Source organism: Podarcis tiliguerta, assembly GCF_965153285.1.
Source record: "Podarcis tiliguerta genome assembly, chromosome: 16".
Lineage (NCBI taxonomy): Eukaryota > Metazoa > Chordata > Lepidosauria > Squamata > Lacertidae > Podarcis > Podarcis tiliguerta.
In genome coordinates, this window is record NC_139549.1 from 39,687,293 (window position 1) to 39,704,257 (window position 16,965).

General features: G+C 44.8%; 1 protein-coding gene and 1 long non-coding RNA gene across 3 annotated transcripts in view; one reads left to right on the top strand and one right to left on the bottom strand.

Moving 5' to 3' along the window:
• Nucleotides 1-1,316: 1,316 nt before the first annotated feature.
• Nucleotides 1,317-9,543, top strand: LOC310667259. Its single transcript, XR_014506237.1, has 2 exons — nucleotides 1,317-2,039; nucleotides 8,839-9,543. It is a non-coding gene; the product is annotated as an uncharacterized lncRNA (long non-coding RNA).
• IFT81 (intraflagellar transport 81) overlaps nucleotides 3,535-16,965 on the bottom strand; it is a 47,004-nt gene continuing 33,573 nt past the window's right edge. For both annotated transcript variants that reach the window (XM_083419035.1, XM_083419036.1), the window contains exons 12-19: nucleotides 16,168-16,317; nucleotides 13,897-14,025; nucleotides 13,513-13,602; nucleotides 11,039-11,125; nucleotides 10,674-10,745; nucleotides 10,491-10,576; nucleotides 6,504-6,549; nucleotides 3,535-4,906 (exon numbers count right to left, since the gene is read on the bottom strand). In XM_083419035.1, the coding sequence (XP_083275161.1) occupies nucleotides 4,724-4,906; nucleotides 6,504-6,549; nucleotides 10,491-10,576; nucleotides 10,674-10,745; nucleotides 11,039-11,125; nucleotides 13,513-13,602; nucleotides 13,897-14,025; nucleotides 16,168-16,317 (843 nt within the window). In that variant the 3' untranslated portion in view covers nucleotides 3,535-4,723. The remainder of the gene's footprint in view (nucleotides 4,907-6,503; nucleotides 6,550-10,490; nucleotides 10,577-10,673; nucleotides 10,746-11,038; nucleotides 11,126-13,512; nucleotides 13,603-13,896; nucleotides 14,026-16,167; nucleotides 16,318-16,965) is intronic.

Consider the following 16,965-nt stretch of genomic DNA (forward strand, 5'->3'; position numbering starts at 1 on the left):
TGATTTTCCAAGCCGTGTGTAATCTCATGTATTAGCTGGTTAGAGTATTAATGCTAATAGGAAAAGCGATAAGCTGAAAGAGCTGTCAGAATTCTCCCACTCTCCTCCCATGAAACGCCTATCAAATCTCTAACAGGTTGGAAAAAATAGTCACTGAACAAAAACCATTAAAGTCACATTATTGACTGTCCACTTGCATAGAAGCTAAAGATAGCCACTTTATCCCTTCCTCCAGTTTTTCTTTTCTTTGGATAATTATAATTTTCTGCTTCAGCTGAGAAAGTCATTTCTGATGCTGCTGAAGTGCGTAATCAGTTTGCCCTTCTGGAGGGCAACAGGAATGACGCAGCGGTGACAATGGACCTCTGAGAAAGCAGCATGGTGCGTTTTGGGGTGCAATCCAAAAAGTGCTGCTACTGCAAAACCTCCTCTCTCTGTCTTTATATATATATATTTCTCTTTGCATTAGGGCTAAAGAAACTGTGCCATAGACACCATTCCAATAAGCATCAGTAACACATTCTGAGATTTTTCCTGTATGTTCTTTAAGTCCAGAAATTGATTGGAGACTTCTACTCTCTGGTTTGCTCCTCTAAACCTTAAATGAATCATAAGCTTCAGTCAAGGTAGTGCCCTTGTTCATTTCAATAGGGCTTTTGCAAAGCTTGTCTGCTAACCTGCTGGAAGCATACAGATGCTCTAACAGTTATAGGTGCACTTCAGTTTGTGGAGTATGTTGAGGAAAGATGATCACAAATGCATGTTTTTGAGATGTGCTGTCACTTTGGGGCTGTGTGGTTTAGAGGTGGTTCCATGGACACTGACTCCATCTCCTATCAAGTCTCCTGCTGTCTCTTCCCTTCAACTCCTGCCTCAAAACCTACCTTTTCTGAGAGACCTCTGGCTTCAACTCCTTAAATCCTTACCTCCAACTGTAGCCAAGCTTGACTAGAACTGCATTCTCACCCATTTTAACTTTGCTACTCTTCTTTCCCACTTTCAATTTTAGACTGCCCCCCTCCTGGGGAGCAGAGGTCTTTTTTGCAAAACAAACAATTGTGAGCGTTACACAAGGAGATGCAACGGAAGCTTAAAAACATTCAGAAGAGTCCGGCATCCTGCTCCCACAGAGGCCAAACAGATGCTCACAAGCAGGACCCAATCATAGGAGCACACGTCCCTCCTCTAAAGGTAAAGGTAAAGGGACCCCTGACCATTAGGTCCAGTCAGGGCCGACTCTGGGGTTGCGGCGCTCATCATTTACTGGCTGAGGGAGCCGGCATACAGCTTCCGGGTCATGTGGCCAGCATGACTAAGCCGCTTCTGGTGAACTAGAGCAGCGCACGGAAACGCCGTTTCCCTTCCCGCCGGAGTGGTACCTATTTATCTACTTGCACTTTGACGTGCTTTCGAACTGCTAGGTTGGCAGGAGCAGGGACTGAGCAACGGGAGATCACCCTGTCGTGGGGATTCGAACCGCTGACCTTCTGATCAGCAAGTCCTAGGCTCTGTGGTTTAACCCACAGCGCCACCCGCGTCCCATCTTCCATCCTGTAGTTGCCAGCAATTGGTATCTAGAGGCATACTGCCTCGGAAACTGTAGCACGTTATGGATGTGACCAGAGCATGTTAACAGTTGTCTCTGTTCAGGAAATGTTGAAGGTGAGGGGGAAGAAGCTGATGATGAGCGTGCCAGGCTACCTGGAGAGTTCATGACAAAGGTATTATTTTCTTAAACTGGACACATCCTCTTTGGTGATGTTGGCCGTTACACTAGGCATATTAAGCAGATTACAAGGATGCTCCTGAGCTACATTCCTCAAGGGCGCTTGGGTCTAGTTCTCACTGAGTTGATAAATCTCCACCTGGGATTTTAGGTGCCTATGTGACAGAATGTCTCTGTATGAAAACACTGTTCCATTACGACTGCTGAAGGAAGAATACTCCACTTGAACAGCTGTCTGGCCTCAGTCCGGTTTGAAGTTAAAGACCCCCTCCCCTGCAAGAAAGCACAGAGGCTCTGAAGTTCCCCATCAATGGTGAGCGCCTGGATAAGTACTTAGGAGCCTGGCTGCTGCACCCGGCCAGTGGCCCCTCTAGTCCAGCCTCCTGTTCTCCCAGTGGCCAAGGGGATGCCCCCAGGGGAAGCCCGCAAACAGGGCAAGAGGGTTTCCAGCAACTGGCATTATCTGCATAATGTCAACAGGTGTTACAATCTGACTACTTTCTGCAGATGGAAAGGGGGGGGGGGGAGAAAGCAAATTACAACCCAAATCTTCCTTGAATCTCTCTGCTGTTGACATGAGAAGGCAGAAAGGGAATTTCAGTCTTATTTCTAACCACTGGCCTGAGATTTCAAAAGTGCTCACTGCTGTGGCCACAGGCTGTGTCGTAGGATGGCTAAATGATTTAGTGGGTAATAAATATAATTTAAGGGCTCCGGGGTGGATTTTCAAATGGCAGTGAACCTCCCAAGTCCTATCAAGCTGCTATTTAGGCCTCAAAAAATACCTCAGAGGCAGAATCAGAGCTACTTTGCAGCGCTATTTCCACTGAGATTGCCTTGGGCACTGGCTATTTACATTTCTCTCCTCCCACCAAGTACATTTTCTCACACTTAGAAGCATGCTAACCCTTTCCTCTCCTCCAACTGTGCTTTAAATTAGATCCTGCTTAATTCATCTCCCCCAGAGACCTAAGTTTCAGAAATCGGCTGACTGATCCTTCCTTTGAAAACTCAGACACTTTACTGTAGGTTCCACCAGCACAAGGAATAATGAACAAGGAAGACCAGGATTTTGCAGACATGAGTGTGCCAATGACTCTATCACTCAGTCTTCAGGGTTAATATCACATTTTGGTCCTGCAAATATAAAATTCTTTTTCAGAAAAACTATTCAAATTAAGCATATTTGCATTACATCTGCATCATATGGAAATGAAAGCTTTCAAATAATTTCTGACATATATTTTATACATTTAAGAACTGTACAAGTTTATCACATTTGCCCACACAAAACCACATTTTGCAGACTGAAATTTTCATTTGAGTGTAGGGAAGGCTGGAGTGGAGGAAGTGGAGCACAACCACAGTACCTAGCAGAGATGAGACCAACCCACATCTCACAATTTTTAGGTGTACACGTGTAAGAGCGGGGGGAAATTTATCTAAAAATGTAAAGCATAAATGCAACAAACAGGTGGTTGAAAACAGGTCCATAACTCATGTACGCTCTTCAGAGCCTGTTCTTTCTATGGCTCCCTAGTTTTTAATTCAGTAATGCATGTTTTCTCATTAGTGGAGGGGGCAAGGGTTTATAGCTCCCGATTCAAATCAGCACTTAACTTTGTCACACCATTTCTTGTTAAAGAGTAAGACAACAGAGCAGCAAGGTCTTGGACTCTGTGTATGGTTTCTTTTAAGATCACCTGTTCCATATCTGACGCAGAAGGGTCAGATGCTGACAGCATTTGGCCCCGAGTCAGAAAGCAAAGCCTTTTGACTTCTCAAAAGAGTAACTCCGAGAGGTGAAGTGGAGCCTGACAACCAATAAACTCCTGTTCTTTATTAAGTATGGACAATGGGGAACTGAACAAGCGTGCAGAAGAATAACAATGTGAATGTTAGACTTTATTGTCTCTGTGGCTACATTAATGAAATACATTAATATCAACCAGGAAAAAATAGGCAGAGAGCAGAAAGCTACAGGGAATGTTAAAATGCCATTGTTCTAACAAAGCTAGAAAAGGTTAGAATAACTCCTTTTCATATGTTTCTAAATGACTATAGGTCAAAGGCTAAGGGAAGCAAGGAAACTTCTGGAAGTACCTGCACCTCAGTTTTAGTCCAAGGACTAAATTTACTAGTTTTAGTCCAACTAGTAAATTTTCTTCACACACCCTTTGCTTATCTCAAGGGAGAAGTCTAATGGCAGGAATCAGAGGCTCTTGTGTCAACTGGCCACACTTTGCTTCCCCAAAGCCAGCTTTGCCTGTTGCTTCTATACTCCACTGCAGCTCTCCAAGGGGAGTGGCCATTTAAAGATGACACCCGATGAAGTTATAGGCCTGCACATACTTTGATGCAAAAAATGCATGTTTAAGAAACGTGCTGAGAATTTAAGCCCTGCTCTGCCCTTGGAAGATAAATCAGCATCCTTCCCCCAGTATCAAGAGGAAGAAATATGCCAGGTTTGGGCATAACTAAGTGGGGTGAGTGGACTTCTTGCAAGCCAGTTTGGCTCTGTGTCACAGTATATCCTGCTGCTTGGCTGTAGAAGCTGCAGAATTAGAACTTCCAACTTTTTTGGGCCTGGGGAGGGAGTATCATTTATCTTGGTTTCTCTGTGGAAACAGCCAGCCTTCAGCTCAACACATGGACTAGACCTTTGCCCGTAAGCCCATTTCAATGCAGTAATTGAACACGGAGCCCGTCCCACTGCTTAAACTGGCCTCCAAGTGATAGAGCAACTTTGCATCTGCAGTACCTTTAGAATGAGAGTTATTTTCTCTCTTTAATACAAGGAGCGGCCGAAAAGGCTCCCAGTCAAACTGGGAAACCATTGCCATTCTATTTAGGCTGGGACTTTTCGAAGCAGCCGTTGTAGCTGAACAGCAGCTGAGCCCCTGAATAACAGCAACCAGAAATCTAACTTTTGTAAAAACAGTTGTAGAACTAGACCAATTTACACATCAGTATGGCTGGGATACCAAACCGCTTGATTCACAAGACCAGCCGGTCCTCTCCTCCTTCCTGAATAACCTGGCCAATGGAGGCTTGGTTTTGCTGCTTGAGGAAACATTCCTTCTTGCACTCCATGAGCAGCTGGAAATCTCGCCACATTTTCACTTGCTTCAGATTTGGACCATGGCTTTCCCGCACACTCTTCTGCTTCTCTCGCAGTTTCTGTTACTCAAAAGAACAGTCAAAATCATTCCAAGAAATGTTTCAGAGTTACAACAGTTATCTCACAGTGGGGCACGAACATTTATTTCTCTGAACAAGAGATCCTGGCCTCGACCCAGTACACCCAAAGGAGCATCTCCCCATCGTTCAGCCCAGACACTGAGGTCCTCCTTCAAGGGCCTTCTGGTGGTTCCCTCACTGCGAGAACTGAAGTTACAGGGAAGCAGGCAGAGGGCCTTCTCAGTGGTGGCGCCCTCCCTGTGGAACACCCTCCCTTCAGATGTCAAGGAAATAAATAACTACACAACGTTTAGAAGACATTTGAAGGCAGCCCTGTTTAGGGAAGTTTTTAATGTTTGATGCTTTATTATGTTTTTATACATGCTGTACGCTGTCCAGAGTAGCTGGGGAAACCCAGCCAGATGGGTGGGATATTAATAATAATAACAACTCAATTGTTGCTACTTTGTCTGCGTGGCATTACAAGGTCCTGAATTGACTGGGGCAGCCACTGTTGGGGCAGAACTCAGCATGCATATGCAGAGTGCTCAGCCTGTGAGCTACAGCCTGTCCCCTAAATCTTAGCACTAAAAAAACACATAGATTATGTGTTTTGTGTATGTTTTGTGTGTGTGTTTTGTGTATGTTGAAATAATAGAAGACAATTTTTGATGACAATTCTGCAAAGAAGATCTAAAACAGGGTTAAAAGGCAATTCAAAATGAACTGTTCTCAGGACTACAAACATATTAGTCACTGCTCTGTAGTCTGCTTTGTAATCTGGAATGAATAATAACAACAACAAGAAGAACCTCATTTATACCCCACCTTTTTCTCCAAGGAGCTCCAGGTGGCACACATGGTTCCCCCCCCCCATTTAATCCCCACAACAACCCTGTAAGGAAGAGGTTAGGCTGAAAGACAGTGACTGGTCATCCTAGTGAGCTTCAGGGCTGAGTTGGGTTTTAAAGCCTCCCATGTCCTACTCTGACCCTCTCACCACCACACCAGACTAACTCTAGAACGTAAAGAAAAAATGAAATTAATCTTTACAAGGAATTCTGTCCTTAAAAGTATAACACTTGCATAACTGAATTTATAAGGGAAACGTTAAAGAAAGAAGTTAAGAAAAAGGAATTATTTGTGCAATTCTGAACTTTACAGAAGACGATTAAAAATGTACAGAACTCAGCAAGGGTCTTAGTCAACGCAGCTATCTCAAAAGCACTTCAGTTACTTTCTATAAAAACACCAAGGACAACAGCTGGGAAACGTATCATCTTCAGCCAGTTTCTGTATATACCACTTCAAATTTGATCTAGCAAAGTGTCGCCTGCATTACAATATCTTATCCCCGGGGTTCCTGGGGAATGCGCTGTTTGTAAAAGATAGTCAAGCAGCTTAAACATTATCTATAGGAAACCGACTTCAGAATTGTTTCTCTATTTTATTTTGAGAAGCCAATTTCTCCGAGCGGCAACAGAATGGTTTTTTGGCGGCTGTGCATAAGGACCAGAATAAACTAATGACAGGCATGAAATGTAGCATTTTCTAAAACTGAAAGGGAATATTTTTAAAAATAATAACCTATTATTACCTTTCCAAGGTTTTCTTGTTCCGTGATCATCCGGGTGTATTGTTCCCTAAAGAAGAAGATAAAATAAACACATACATACACACATACACATTCTTTACAAAAAACCTGTGGATGTGAAGTCAACATGCTGGAGAATCACGGCACCTGCTAAGCTGCAGAGACCAGTAACTCGTGACTGCTCCTCTCTGGGGAGCAAGCCTGGGCAGCGTGTATGGAGGTCCTGGGCTGCTAGGCGACAAGACCCCCACTGGTGTGGTCCAAAGGAAAGCAGAGCAATATGTTCAGCACCAGCTTGGCTGCAGGAGTTGCTGGAAGGCACCATCCAACTGTTTTAGGGACTCCACTCCAGATTTGTGTAGGGTTTACTCCTTAACCCTTTCTTCTTCCAAAGATGTCCCGCAAGGCAGCAGGTATGGATTTTCCCTTGGAGTTTACTCTCAAAGCCTTTCTCACAGTTGTGTATAGCTGCAACGCAGCGGAAGTCTAGGATCAGAGTTTTCCTTCTCCTAGATGAGCTACCTTCCCATGTTGTTGAGCCCCTTCTGCGCCTCATTTCCCTCTACAGCACGTGCATAAACTGCCTTCTTGCTGTTAGACCCACTATTGGCCTCATCCACTGAATCTGCCGGAGCCTGTCTTCACATGCAGGGGAGGTTCCTGACTCAGTGAGGGTTTGAGAGCCATTGGTTACCCTTACCTGGTTCTGCTGGCCAGTTGAAGTCATTTCCTGGAATTGTGGCTACTGTCGTATGCTGACAGCTTCTAGGAGCCACAGGTGAGAGCTGAATGCAGGGTGGGGACCAATGGCGGACAAACTACCGCAGAAGGAGCATGATGTGTCCCCCACCAGAGGTACTGTCCCGCCCTTAACACCCCATACACCCCAGCAATTTTAGAGTGTTCAAAGTAGTACTTACTTTGTGTGCCAGTCAAATTTACAGCAGCCCTGTAAGGCAGCTCCATATATTATACCCATGTTGCAGGTGAGGGTCTGAGGCTTTTTATTCACAATTCCAATGGACTCTTGAGTAGATGATTCATTATTATTATTTTTTACTGTTAAAACACATATTTGTTGTATATCTTCCCTGTCTTATTTCAAGGGTCTAGGAAAGTGATAAAAACCTATTACGTTCCATTTGTCACCATCCTATAAGGTAGATTACACTGACTAGGAATGAATTTTCTGAAGCCTGGCAGAGAGCTATATGACCAAGGGGGATTTGGAGATGTGTGTCCTGCATGTAAAGCCTACCAGACTATGCCCTGAAGGACACTGGTTTCACACATCTAAGCTTCTATAAATCTGTGAGTCATCAAGATAAGCTGAAAACCCCAAAGGAATTCACTGGATGATAGAAAAACAACAAACTTGAACCCTCCTACCTCAGCAGCCTAAAATGATCCTTTGACTTCACTGAAATCATTGCAACTCTTGGCTCTGTCATCTGAGCAAAATGACAGTTTAACAGTTGACTAAAAGGGGGCTGATCCAAGGACTGGAAGCCTGGGACAGAAAATTCTTCCAGCTGGGAATCTTAAGAACTATAAATCCTCTTAGACGGGTGTTGTAGCTTTCCACTGGGGAAGGCAGGATAGGATTCCTCCTTTGCTCCCCCCACCCCAGCCAAGACTACTGGGAACTTGCTCTTGTCTCCAGGGCCTGTGCCAGCCATTTACACATTCCCACCCCATATACTGCATGTCCTATGGGGAAATGGGATTTGCGCCTGGAACAGGTTTACTCTTGCAGCCCGGGATATCCATCTTTCTCATAACCTGCATGCAGCTGCTGTCATTTGTGCCAGGGCCAAGACGACCTCAACTGCCCCCAAGAGAATGCACATCTATTGACATCCTTCCCCGTCACTTTAGGTTCACCAATTGCTCTTTAGTCCCAAGACTTGGAAGGAGAAAAAACAGACAACAGAAAACTAAACCTCTGAATGCCGGGGGGGCGGGGAAGGGTTGGTGGTTGTTTTTTTTGCTATTTATAATGATGTCTGGAAAGAATGCAACTTAATTTTGAAAGTTAAAACTATTTTTAGAGAACAAAATTAACTTTTCACATTCCTCGGTACTGACTCCATGGAACAGAGGATGGGGATCAGAATTAGGGCATTTTTGGTTCATTAGTAAACTGAGGTTCTGGTTATGGGTTGTTTGAGCTCAGTTTACATTCCAGTGCTCGCAAGAAGAGACATCCAGCCCTGAAAGGATTTCTAGAAATCTGCCTTCTCTTTCCATCCTGCACTTATTGAATTTCTGCCTATCAAAGCCTCTGCTTATTTCCAAGAGAATTTGCACTCTCCTGGTATGTTTTTTTTCTCCACAGGGAGTAGCAAATGGACATTCAGAAGAGTAACTCACCCAGAAGCACCCTGTATTTTACTGTGCAGTAAAAAAGCAAAAGTGCAGGAGGCAGACCCAGAAGACACCCGGAAAATGAACATCCCCCCCCCTCCATGACAGATGGGCATCCTGATGTGCCTCTTCATAGCTCTTGGTGCTCCCAGAACTGCCCCTGTCTGCAGCAGGGGGAACAGGCAAGTGAGTGACTTGGGCAGGAAGAAGACGGAACAGCATAAACTCTGTGGCCTCTTAGGACTGGATGGGATGAGCACTGGACACCCAGCCTCTGACATGCTCTTCCTTCTCTGCATTAACCACTGTAAGCACCTAGATGCCAGGCAAAGCACAGTGGCCCCAATAAGCTTGGCATTCTAAATACAGTACATACAAAGTTTGTGAAGTAGTCACTATAGCACACCAAGGTCTGAGAAGTAGGTTACAGCAGACAGACTGAGAACAAAACCCACTGAGAAGAAACGCTCTCAGCGTTCACCCACTAACTTCCACTGCAACTGTCCTCTCATTTCCACTTTAGCTTTACTATTCCTACTAGTTCTTTGCTCAGCATTCAACTTCTTTCCTCCACTGACACGGATTACATCTCTCCATATATTTGCAAGGGGTTTGTTATCTGTTCCTGGCTGCTCCCCGATTTAACCACCATAAATGGAGACTCATGAGATCAACAGGCGACATAAACAGTATTTTGTTCTTCAATGAGCTCTCTCTCTCTCTCTGTGCAGTCCTGTTTTCCTATGGAGAGAATCCTACATGGAGCCACAGCAAACAAGAAGTGTCACTGCTGAGACTGTTAAGCAGAGGGAACAAAGAATTCCACAAAAACTTAACATGCTCAGTTTCTTCTAGTTCAAGACTAATTACACCTCCATTTCTGAAAAATTGTTTGGAATTAAATCACAGTCCCAAGTATATCATAGAATCATAGAATTGTATAGTTGGAAGAGGAACCAAGGGTCATCTAGTCCACCCCCCTGCAATGCAGGAATCTGGGCTAAAGCATCTGTGACACTGGAATCCATTGGTTCGGGTCCTGCCCTCTGGAGCAGCAGAAAACAAGCTTGCTCCCTCTTCCATGTGGCAGCCCAGGCACGTCAACTCCCTGGGGCCATGAGCGCCCCAGCCCCCCACAACATTTTAAATGGGGGGGCAGGGCACCTACAAAATGTGGTGGGGGCCATGTGCATGCTGTGGGAGCATGTGCGCACAACGTCATAAGGCTGCCACTATGTGCGTGAGTGATGTCAGCACACCAATGTAACTGATGTAGTTTGCATGCGCCAGTGGGTGGGCTGACTTAGCGGCCCCAGGCACCCACAGCCGTGGGGGCAAGCTAGCGTCGCTGTGACAGCCTTTGAGGTATTTGAAGATGGCTCTCCTCCCTCCTCTCAATCTCCTCTTTACCAGGCTGAGCATACTCAGTTCCCTCAACCATTCCTCATCAGGCTTGGTTTCCAGGGAATGGTCTTAAGGCACTAGGGAGCCCAACCTCTTGCTGCAGCTAAGCATGTCTGGGACTGAGCAGTACTTGGGATGCTCCTGGGGAGCATGTGTGTGACGCCTCGGGTTCCAGGTTGAAGGAAGGCAGGATATAAATGTAAGAAAATGAGTAAATACCTGATTGCCTTTCTTCTTTCCTGCATATCTGAAGAAACATACAGCTTCATCTCGTCTTTGGCGCGCTGAAGGCTGACTTCTAGGATCTAAGAAGAAACACCTGAATTTAGATACCAACTGCCCTTCCCATGGAAGCAGCATCATCTTACTGAATGACTACAAAAGAACCTTTTTCAGACCGACCTTTTTCATGCAGTTGATGTGATGATAGCGGCTTTCCTCCTGAATACACTCTTCATGAAGGGCCTTCACCTCCTAAAGCAGGAAGCGCACATTTTTAACATGTAGGATGGCAAAAAGCCTGCAGCATCAGGACCATTTTCAAGGAAAGAGCGCCTGTTGTCAACAGTCACTGATGATTTAATTGCTTCCTCTTCAGCCAAAGCAAGCAAAATAATTTCTGTTAAGTTTAACTGGTCCAGGGGTGGGTGCAGCCAACCGTTTTGCCACATGTCTGCACCTGGCAGAATGCCTGGGTGCAACCCCCTGCCCGCCTGAGCGCATGTAAAACCAAGCTGATGAGATATGGAGGGGCAGCTCTGTCCTACCTGCTCCAGTGCAGAACGGTTGCTCTCCAGGCCTGCTGCACAGCTGTCATACTGGGTTTTTTTCTCTCCGCATTCTTGGGTCAATTCCTGGCGGGGGGAAAGGTAGAAGGGCACATGACTTCTATCAGCATGTGGCACCTGGGGAGATCATGTTCTTGTCACTCCTGCTGCCTAACCTCAGCTATTGGCACACAGACGCCCTTACATAAACGGAAAAGGCATCTGAGGCACACCACTCATGGGGAAGCCACCAGCTTCGCAGACCGACAGATCAAATAGGGTAAACCACCACGCAACTTGCAAGCTCCCCCCTCCCCCCAACTTTAAAAACATGTATCACTACCCAGCGTCCTCAATGCTTTGGTGGATTAGGTTTCCCACTTGTTCATTCCATAGCCTAGATTTTGACTCGGCTGCATTAAAATTAAGCTCGCGAGATTGTAAAAGGATTGTGTTCCTGTACAAACAGTTTGTACAGATATTCACTTATGCCATGAGATAATCGGCATCACTAGCAACAGAGCACTCTAGTGAAAGGTAAACTACAATCCAGCTTGTGATAGGAAGTATGGCAGGGCATACTATACTGGTGAAGCCGCAAGTAGACCTGGTGTAGGCCAGCCTTCCCTAGCCTGGGCCCCCATCACTGAAGCTGATGGGATTTAGAGTCCAAAACAGCCCCAGAGCCCCAGGCTGGTGTATTCTACAAATCGTGCTTAAAATCAAAGCTTGCCTTCACCCACGTAATAAAATAACTAAGGTTGGGGGAGCATATTTCAAATGAGGGTGCAGGACACCAGGAATTTCTCCTACCTTAGGCCCACTGTAATAAATATAAGAAGTGTCTCGCTGGGTTACATCAGACCACCTGAGTGTTCTGCTAGGGGGCGTCATTTTAGGAGGTGAAACCTAATTTTTGCAATTTTTTTTCACTGAGGCACCTTATATTTTTTAAGGTTTCGGGTCTGCTATTATTTTTGTGATTGGTCAATATTTAGCTTGGTAAGTCTACATTTGTGAAGAAGTACATAAACTACTTTTGGAAAACCAAAGAATTTAATTTTACCTTCTGAAAATGTCAGATAATGCTAAATAACAACAGCAATAAATAATAACAAAAATATTAATAACTGCAAGTACTTGGCAATCATTTATAATGATTTCTATGCACTTTGACACTTATTTTTCTTACCAAGAAAAACTAAATTATATTAATTTATCCAAAATACATTTCAAATTCCCATGTCATGTTACAACATTTTAGCACCCCTCATTTTTGGAATTTGAAAGTTGGAAAATTCAACATGCCCTAATGTTCTGCTCATGTGAATGGCCTGAAGGTGACCATCATCCCCTTCCTCTTGCTGGCAGATGAGTATGATGCATCGGAACATGGAGGTTTCACCCTTATTTAAGGCATTTTATCCTTTGCCCTTTAGCAAAAAAGACTCTCAAGAGAGCAGCAGCTCCTTGCCACTGTCAGTGGCAGTTCTACCTGCCTTGCCCCCCCCCCCCCCCCGGAAGCTCTCTTTCTGCCCCCCATCAGATCCAGGAGCACAGCTTCTCACAGGGCCCAGGCCACGAGAATCGAGCAGCTCCTGTCATAGAGTTCGCTCGCCAGACAGCTAACAAGTTAACCATTGCACCAAAACTTTACACAGGTTCTCTGGATAAATATTCAATAGCTGTCTTCTCTGACCATCTCAGGTTCCTTAGGGCACCAGTTTTTCTCATCTCAGCCAGAGCTTCAAGCAGCGCTCCCCATTCCAACCCTGTCTTGAATTTAGCAATGTCTTAAAGCCACACAGGTTTTTATCTGACACATATATGCTGTCTTGAGTTTGAGAAAAACACTAACAGAACCAGCAAACAAGCACATACTAAATGGTGGATCCCTGGGAATCCAATGTAGGAGTGGAATATAGGTTTTTTTTTAAAGTAAATAATAACATTCACTCAACTATTTTTTCTTCCAATGAGGTTTACACTTGAAGAAACACTTTAAAATCAGTCATACCTCGGGTTGAATGTGCTTCAGGTTGAGCGCTTTTGGGTTGCACTCCACGGGTTTCTGTGGGTTACTTCTGGGTTTCGCTGCTTGTGCATGTGCAGATGCTCAAAATGACGTCATGTGCATGCGTGGAAGCGGCAAAACGCGACTTGCGCACGTGCAAAGGCGCAGTTGCGTCTTACGTTCTATTCAGGATGCGAACGGGGCTCTGGAACGGATCCCGTTCGCATCCCGAGGTACCACTGTAGCTGAAAACACCAGATGCAGATCATCTCCCCCAAATGTACATTTTGGCCTATACGATAGAGGTATCTAGCCACAGATAGTGTGGAGCATTACTGCCATACAGGCAGAACTGCAGGAGAGGCGTTGGGAGAAATCTTGCCACACTGGAATCAGCCCAAACCATTGGTTCAAACAAACAAGAACAAAAACCAAACAAATTCAAGTCTCCTCCACTCACCTGACACTTCTGTCGCAACTGCCTTAAATCTTTGATAATCGGAGCAAGGCTTGACTTCTTATCAGCCACCATAGCATTCAGTTTTTTCACCTGTTTTATGGGAGGAAAACGCATCACATGAATATGTTATTAACAGCATAGCAAGAAAGCTGGAAACATGGGGTGTGGCGGCAAAGGAAGGTTAGAAAGACAAATGGAGAGGGAAAGATCAACTAAGATGTGATAAATGGAGACTGGCCATATACCCAGCACAAGCAGTGTTGGCACACCAGTATACCCACAGCCAAGCTGGTCTGCCAAAGTAGATCTTGCAGCGTGGTGGTAAGATTCAAACAGACAACCTTCCTTCCAAGAGAGCCTTTAAATACAGGGGAGGAAAATCACCATTTCAGACATGTTATCCAGAGTCCGACCCTTCATTTCATCCATTTCGCTCTTCACGGCTGACACTCTCTCTAGCTCCTCCTGTGTATAGCTGTATCCAGAGATACCCTTCTTGTCTTCAATTGCTTGCTGTTAGCATAGAAAAAGAAATACATTTCTGAGTATACGTTCTGACAGCAGACAAGCAAACAGATTCTGAATTGCAACCAATAAATAGTAAGAAAGCCCTATGAAAAGTAAACGACTGTGTCAGGGGACTGCCATCGGAACAGGGGAGGGAGGTGGGGGGCTGTTGGGATACAGAGAGCTTCCAAAACTATTGAGGAGCAAGTTCCTCTTCCAGCGGTGGGGAAAGCCACCCCTCCAGTGGAGAAGAGGGGAAAGGGCTTGAGGATGCTGCTGAGAGCCCCAGCGCCTCACCTAGCCAGGCTGGCCAGGAGGGACACACGCCTCTTCCGTCGCCCAGCTTGCGCAGAGGGGTAAAACACAAGGAAGGGAGGCGGAGGCTTGGGGTGTCGAAGTTCTTATGTTGGGGGAGAAGCCGGAAGGGGCCACTCCCGGATTCTGCAAGTGACTAAGACGGACATGAACTTTGTGTATCTGCACCGTATATAGTTTGCACAATAAAACCTGTAAAAGACAGGTCGGAGTCCTGCCTGGTTACTTGCGAGCAACCACCAGCAGCATCTGACAGACTGCCTAGTTTGTTTTTTCATTAACCCAATCAGGGGTTGTCAACCTGGTCCCTATCGTCCATTAGTGGGTGTTTCAGGATTCTAGGTGGGCAGTAGGGGGTTCTACGGCACAAGCTGAATCCTCCTTCCATCGAGCCCTGGTTGGCGGTAAGGAAATTTTACCATCAAGAAAGATGAATTAGTGGGCGGTAGGTATAAAAAGGTTGACTACCCCTGAACTAAACTATATGAAAATCAATAAGAACAGGCCAGCTGCTGTGGCAAGACATCTCTCCTTAAAGGGCATCTTTGCACAAATCGCCTAGAGGAGCTTCTAAAGAACCAGGTGCATTTGCAGTCATCCATTACTTTAATTTGTGGAGGATGAAATAATTCTGAGTGTGCTGTTGTTATTTATTTACTAAGCCATGCCTTCCACACACAGATTAATAATGTTTGATCAAGAAATGGGGGACAACACTTATTATCATCTTACAGCCTCATTTGCAGCCTTTTCTGCTTGGTTTCAGAAGAAATAAAAGGTTTTACTGAGCAGGGAAGAAAACAAAATACACACTTAGTTACATGGGTCTCCATATTTTGCCACAGCTTCTCTTTTAATTGATAAAAATATGAGTAGCTTGAGGAAAAGGGCCAAAGCAATTTTCTAGCAAAGCAAGTGACAGAAGAAAGACATGAAGCCATGGAAGTGGGCTGGGAGAAGGGCATTGGGCATTGAGCGTTCCTGCAATGATTATATCTTCACTGACTTCAGCGGCCCAGTTTGTGTCTAAAACTAAACCAAACTGCGGCTTAGGGCAAAAGAGGGAATGTGTGGGTTCTCGAAGCTTACACCAGGTCAATGTGCATGAGGAAACCACTTCAATTTTTTAAAAGCAAGGCAGAATTTCAGCTTTTGAATAACAACATGCTAGATCTGAGATACCATGTACATAACTTCTTTTAACATACAATAAAGTCTAGCTCATGTCATTAGAACTGTCTCAAAGCAAATGCTAAGATACTGAAATTAAACCAAAGGCTTCACTTAACATTGTTTACAACACAAGTGTAAATGTCACTCTGATCATGAAACCACGTAAGTCAAACAAATGTGTGGGTGCTCCCTCCCTCTCCCCCTTTCTCCTTTGCTGCTCTGCGCACTTGGAACTGCCTCCTAAAACGCTTTGGATGCTGCCTCTCTAACTTCAAATCCTTCCTCAAAATCCACCCTTCCTGTGAAGCCTGAACACATGTAACTGACACAGTTGAATCTTCCCCCCCTATCTCCACCCCTCCCATGCTGCAGTTTTGACTGTAGGTTCCCTGGGGCAAGAAGCTCTCTCCCTGCATTGTGTAAAGCACTTAGTGCCCTGGCGGTGCTGGAACAACCCCGGCTTGGCCTGCTTGGCTTTGCAGGAAGAGCTTGAAGCTAGAAGATTCATCCTGGCTACCTGCATTTCACGGTATGGACAGAAGATATTGAAGAAGAAGAAGAAGAGTTTGGATTTGATATCCCGCTTTATCACTACCCGAAGGAGTCTCAAAGCGGCTAACAATCTCCTTTCCCTTCCTCCCCCACAACATGGCCCATTACCAGCTGCTGCTGGATATCCTCGTGGCGCTGTTTTAGGAGCTCCTCTGTTCTCTGCAGGATGCCGTACTCAGCTGTAATTTCTGCTATATCCAGGCGCTTCTTTTTGTAAAGCGTGTTTTTGCTCCGAAGCTTATTAACATACCGCTTAAACTGAAATGAGAGATAACAGGGACCTTTGAAATATGAGGAAGTTAGATTTAGCACACACTAAGATACCAAAATAACTGGAGTAAATTTATTGAATATTTAAAGAAGAATTGTAAAGAGGTCAAGACACTAGCAGGATTGACATAATACCTCCAATGTATAATAGTACTAATATGAGAATGATGTGTGTGATGGAAAGAGGATAAATATACCAGTTGTGGGGAGGGAGGGGGGGTCGTGATTCGGCAGAGTCAAAGGGAATGTATGGTGCTATTACAATTTGTTGGAAAAGAATATGTAAGGAAAACAATAAAAATTCACTTGAAAAAAAAAAAGGTTTAGCACGCACTGTTACACCCCGTCAAAATGTTTTGGGGCAGCCTTCCTCTCTATTAAGTATGTATCTCCCTCAGGAGTCCTGTACATACCAATACCAAAACAACCTTTTTTAAAAAAAGGAAACTACATTTCTTTTTTAAAAAATCTGTGATATAAGTAACCTTTCTGAGTGTAAAAAATTGTGCTGCTTTTAAATAACAAATGCTTAAAGGCTGCCATCATTGGCAGTCTGAGACCCCCCCAGAGTAAGTGTATGTTCTATAAATAGTGTTGCAGGCAAAGAGCCCATCCTGAAATCAGCCCAGATCATCT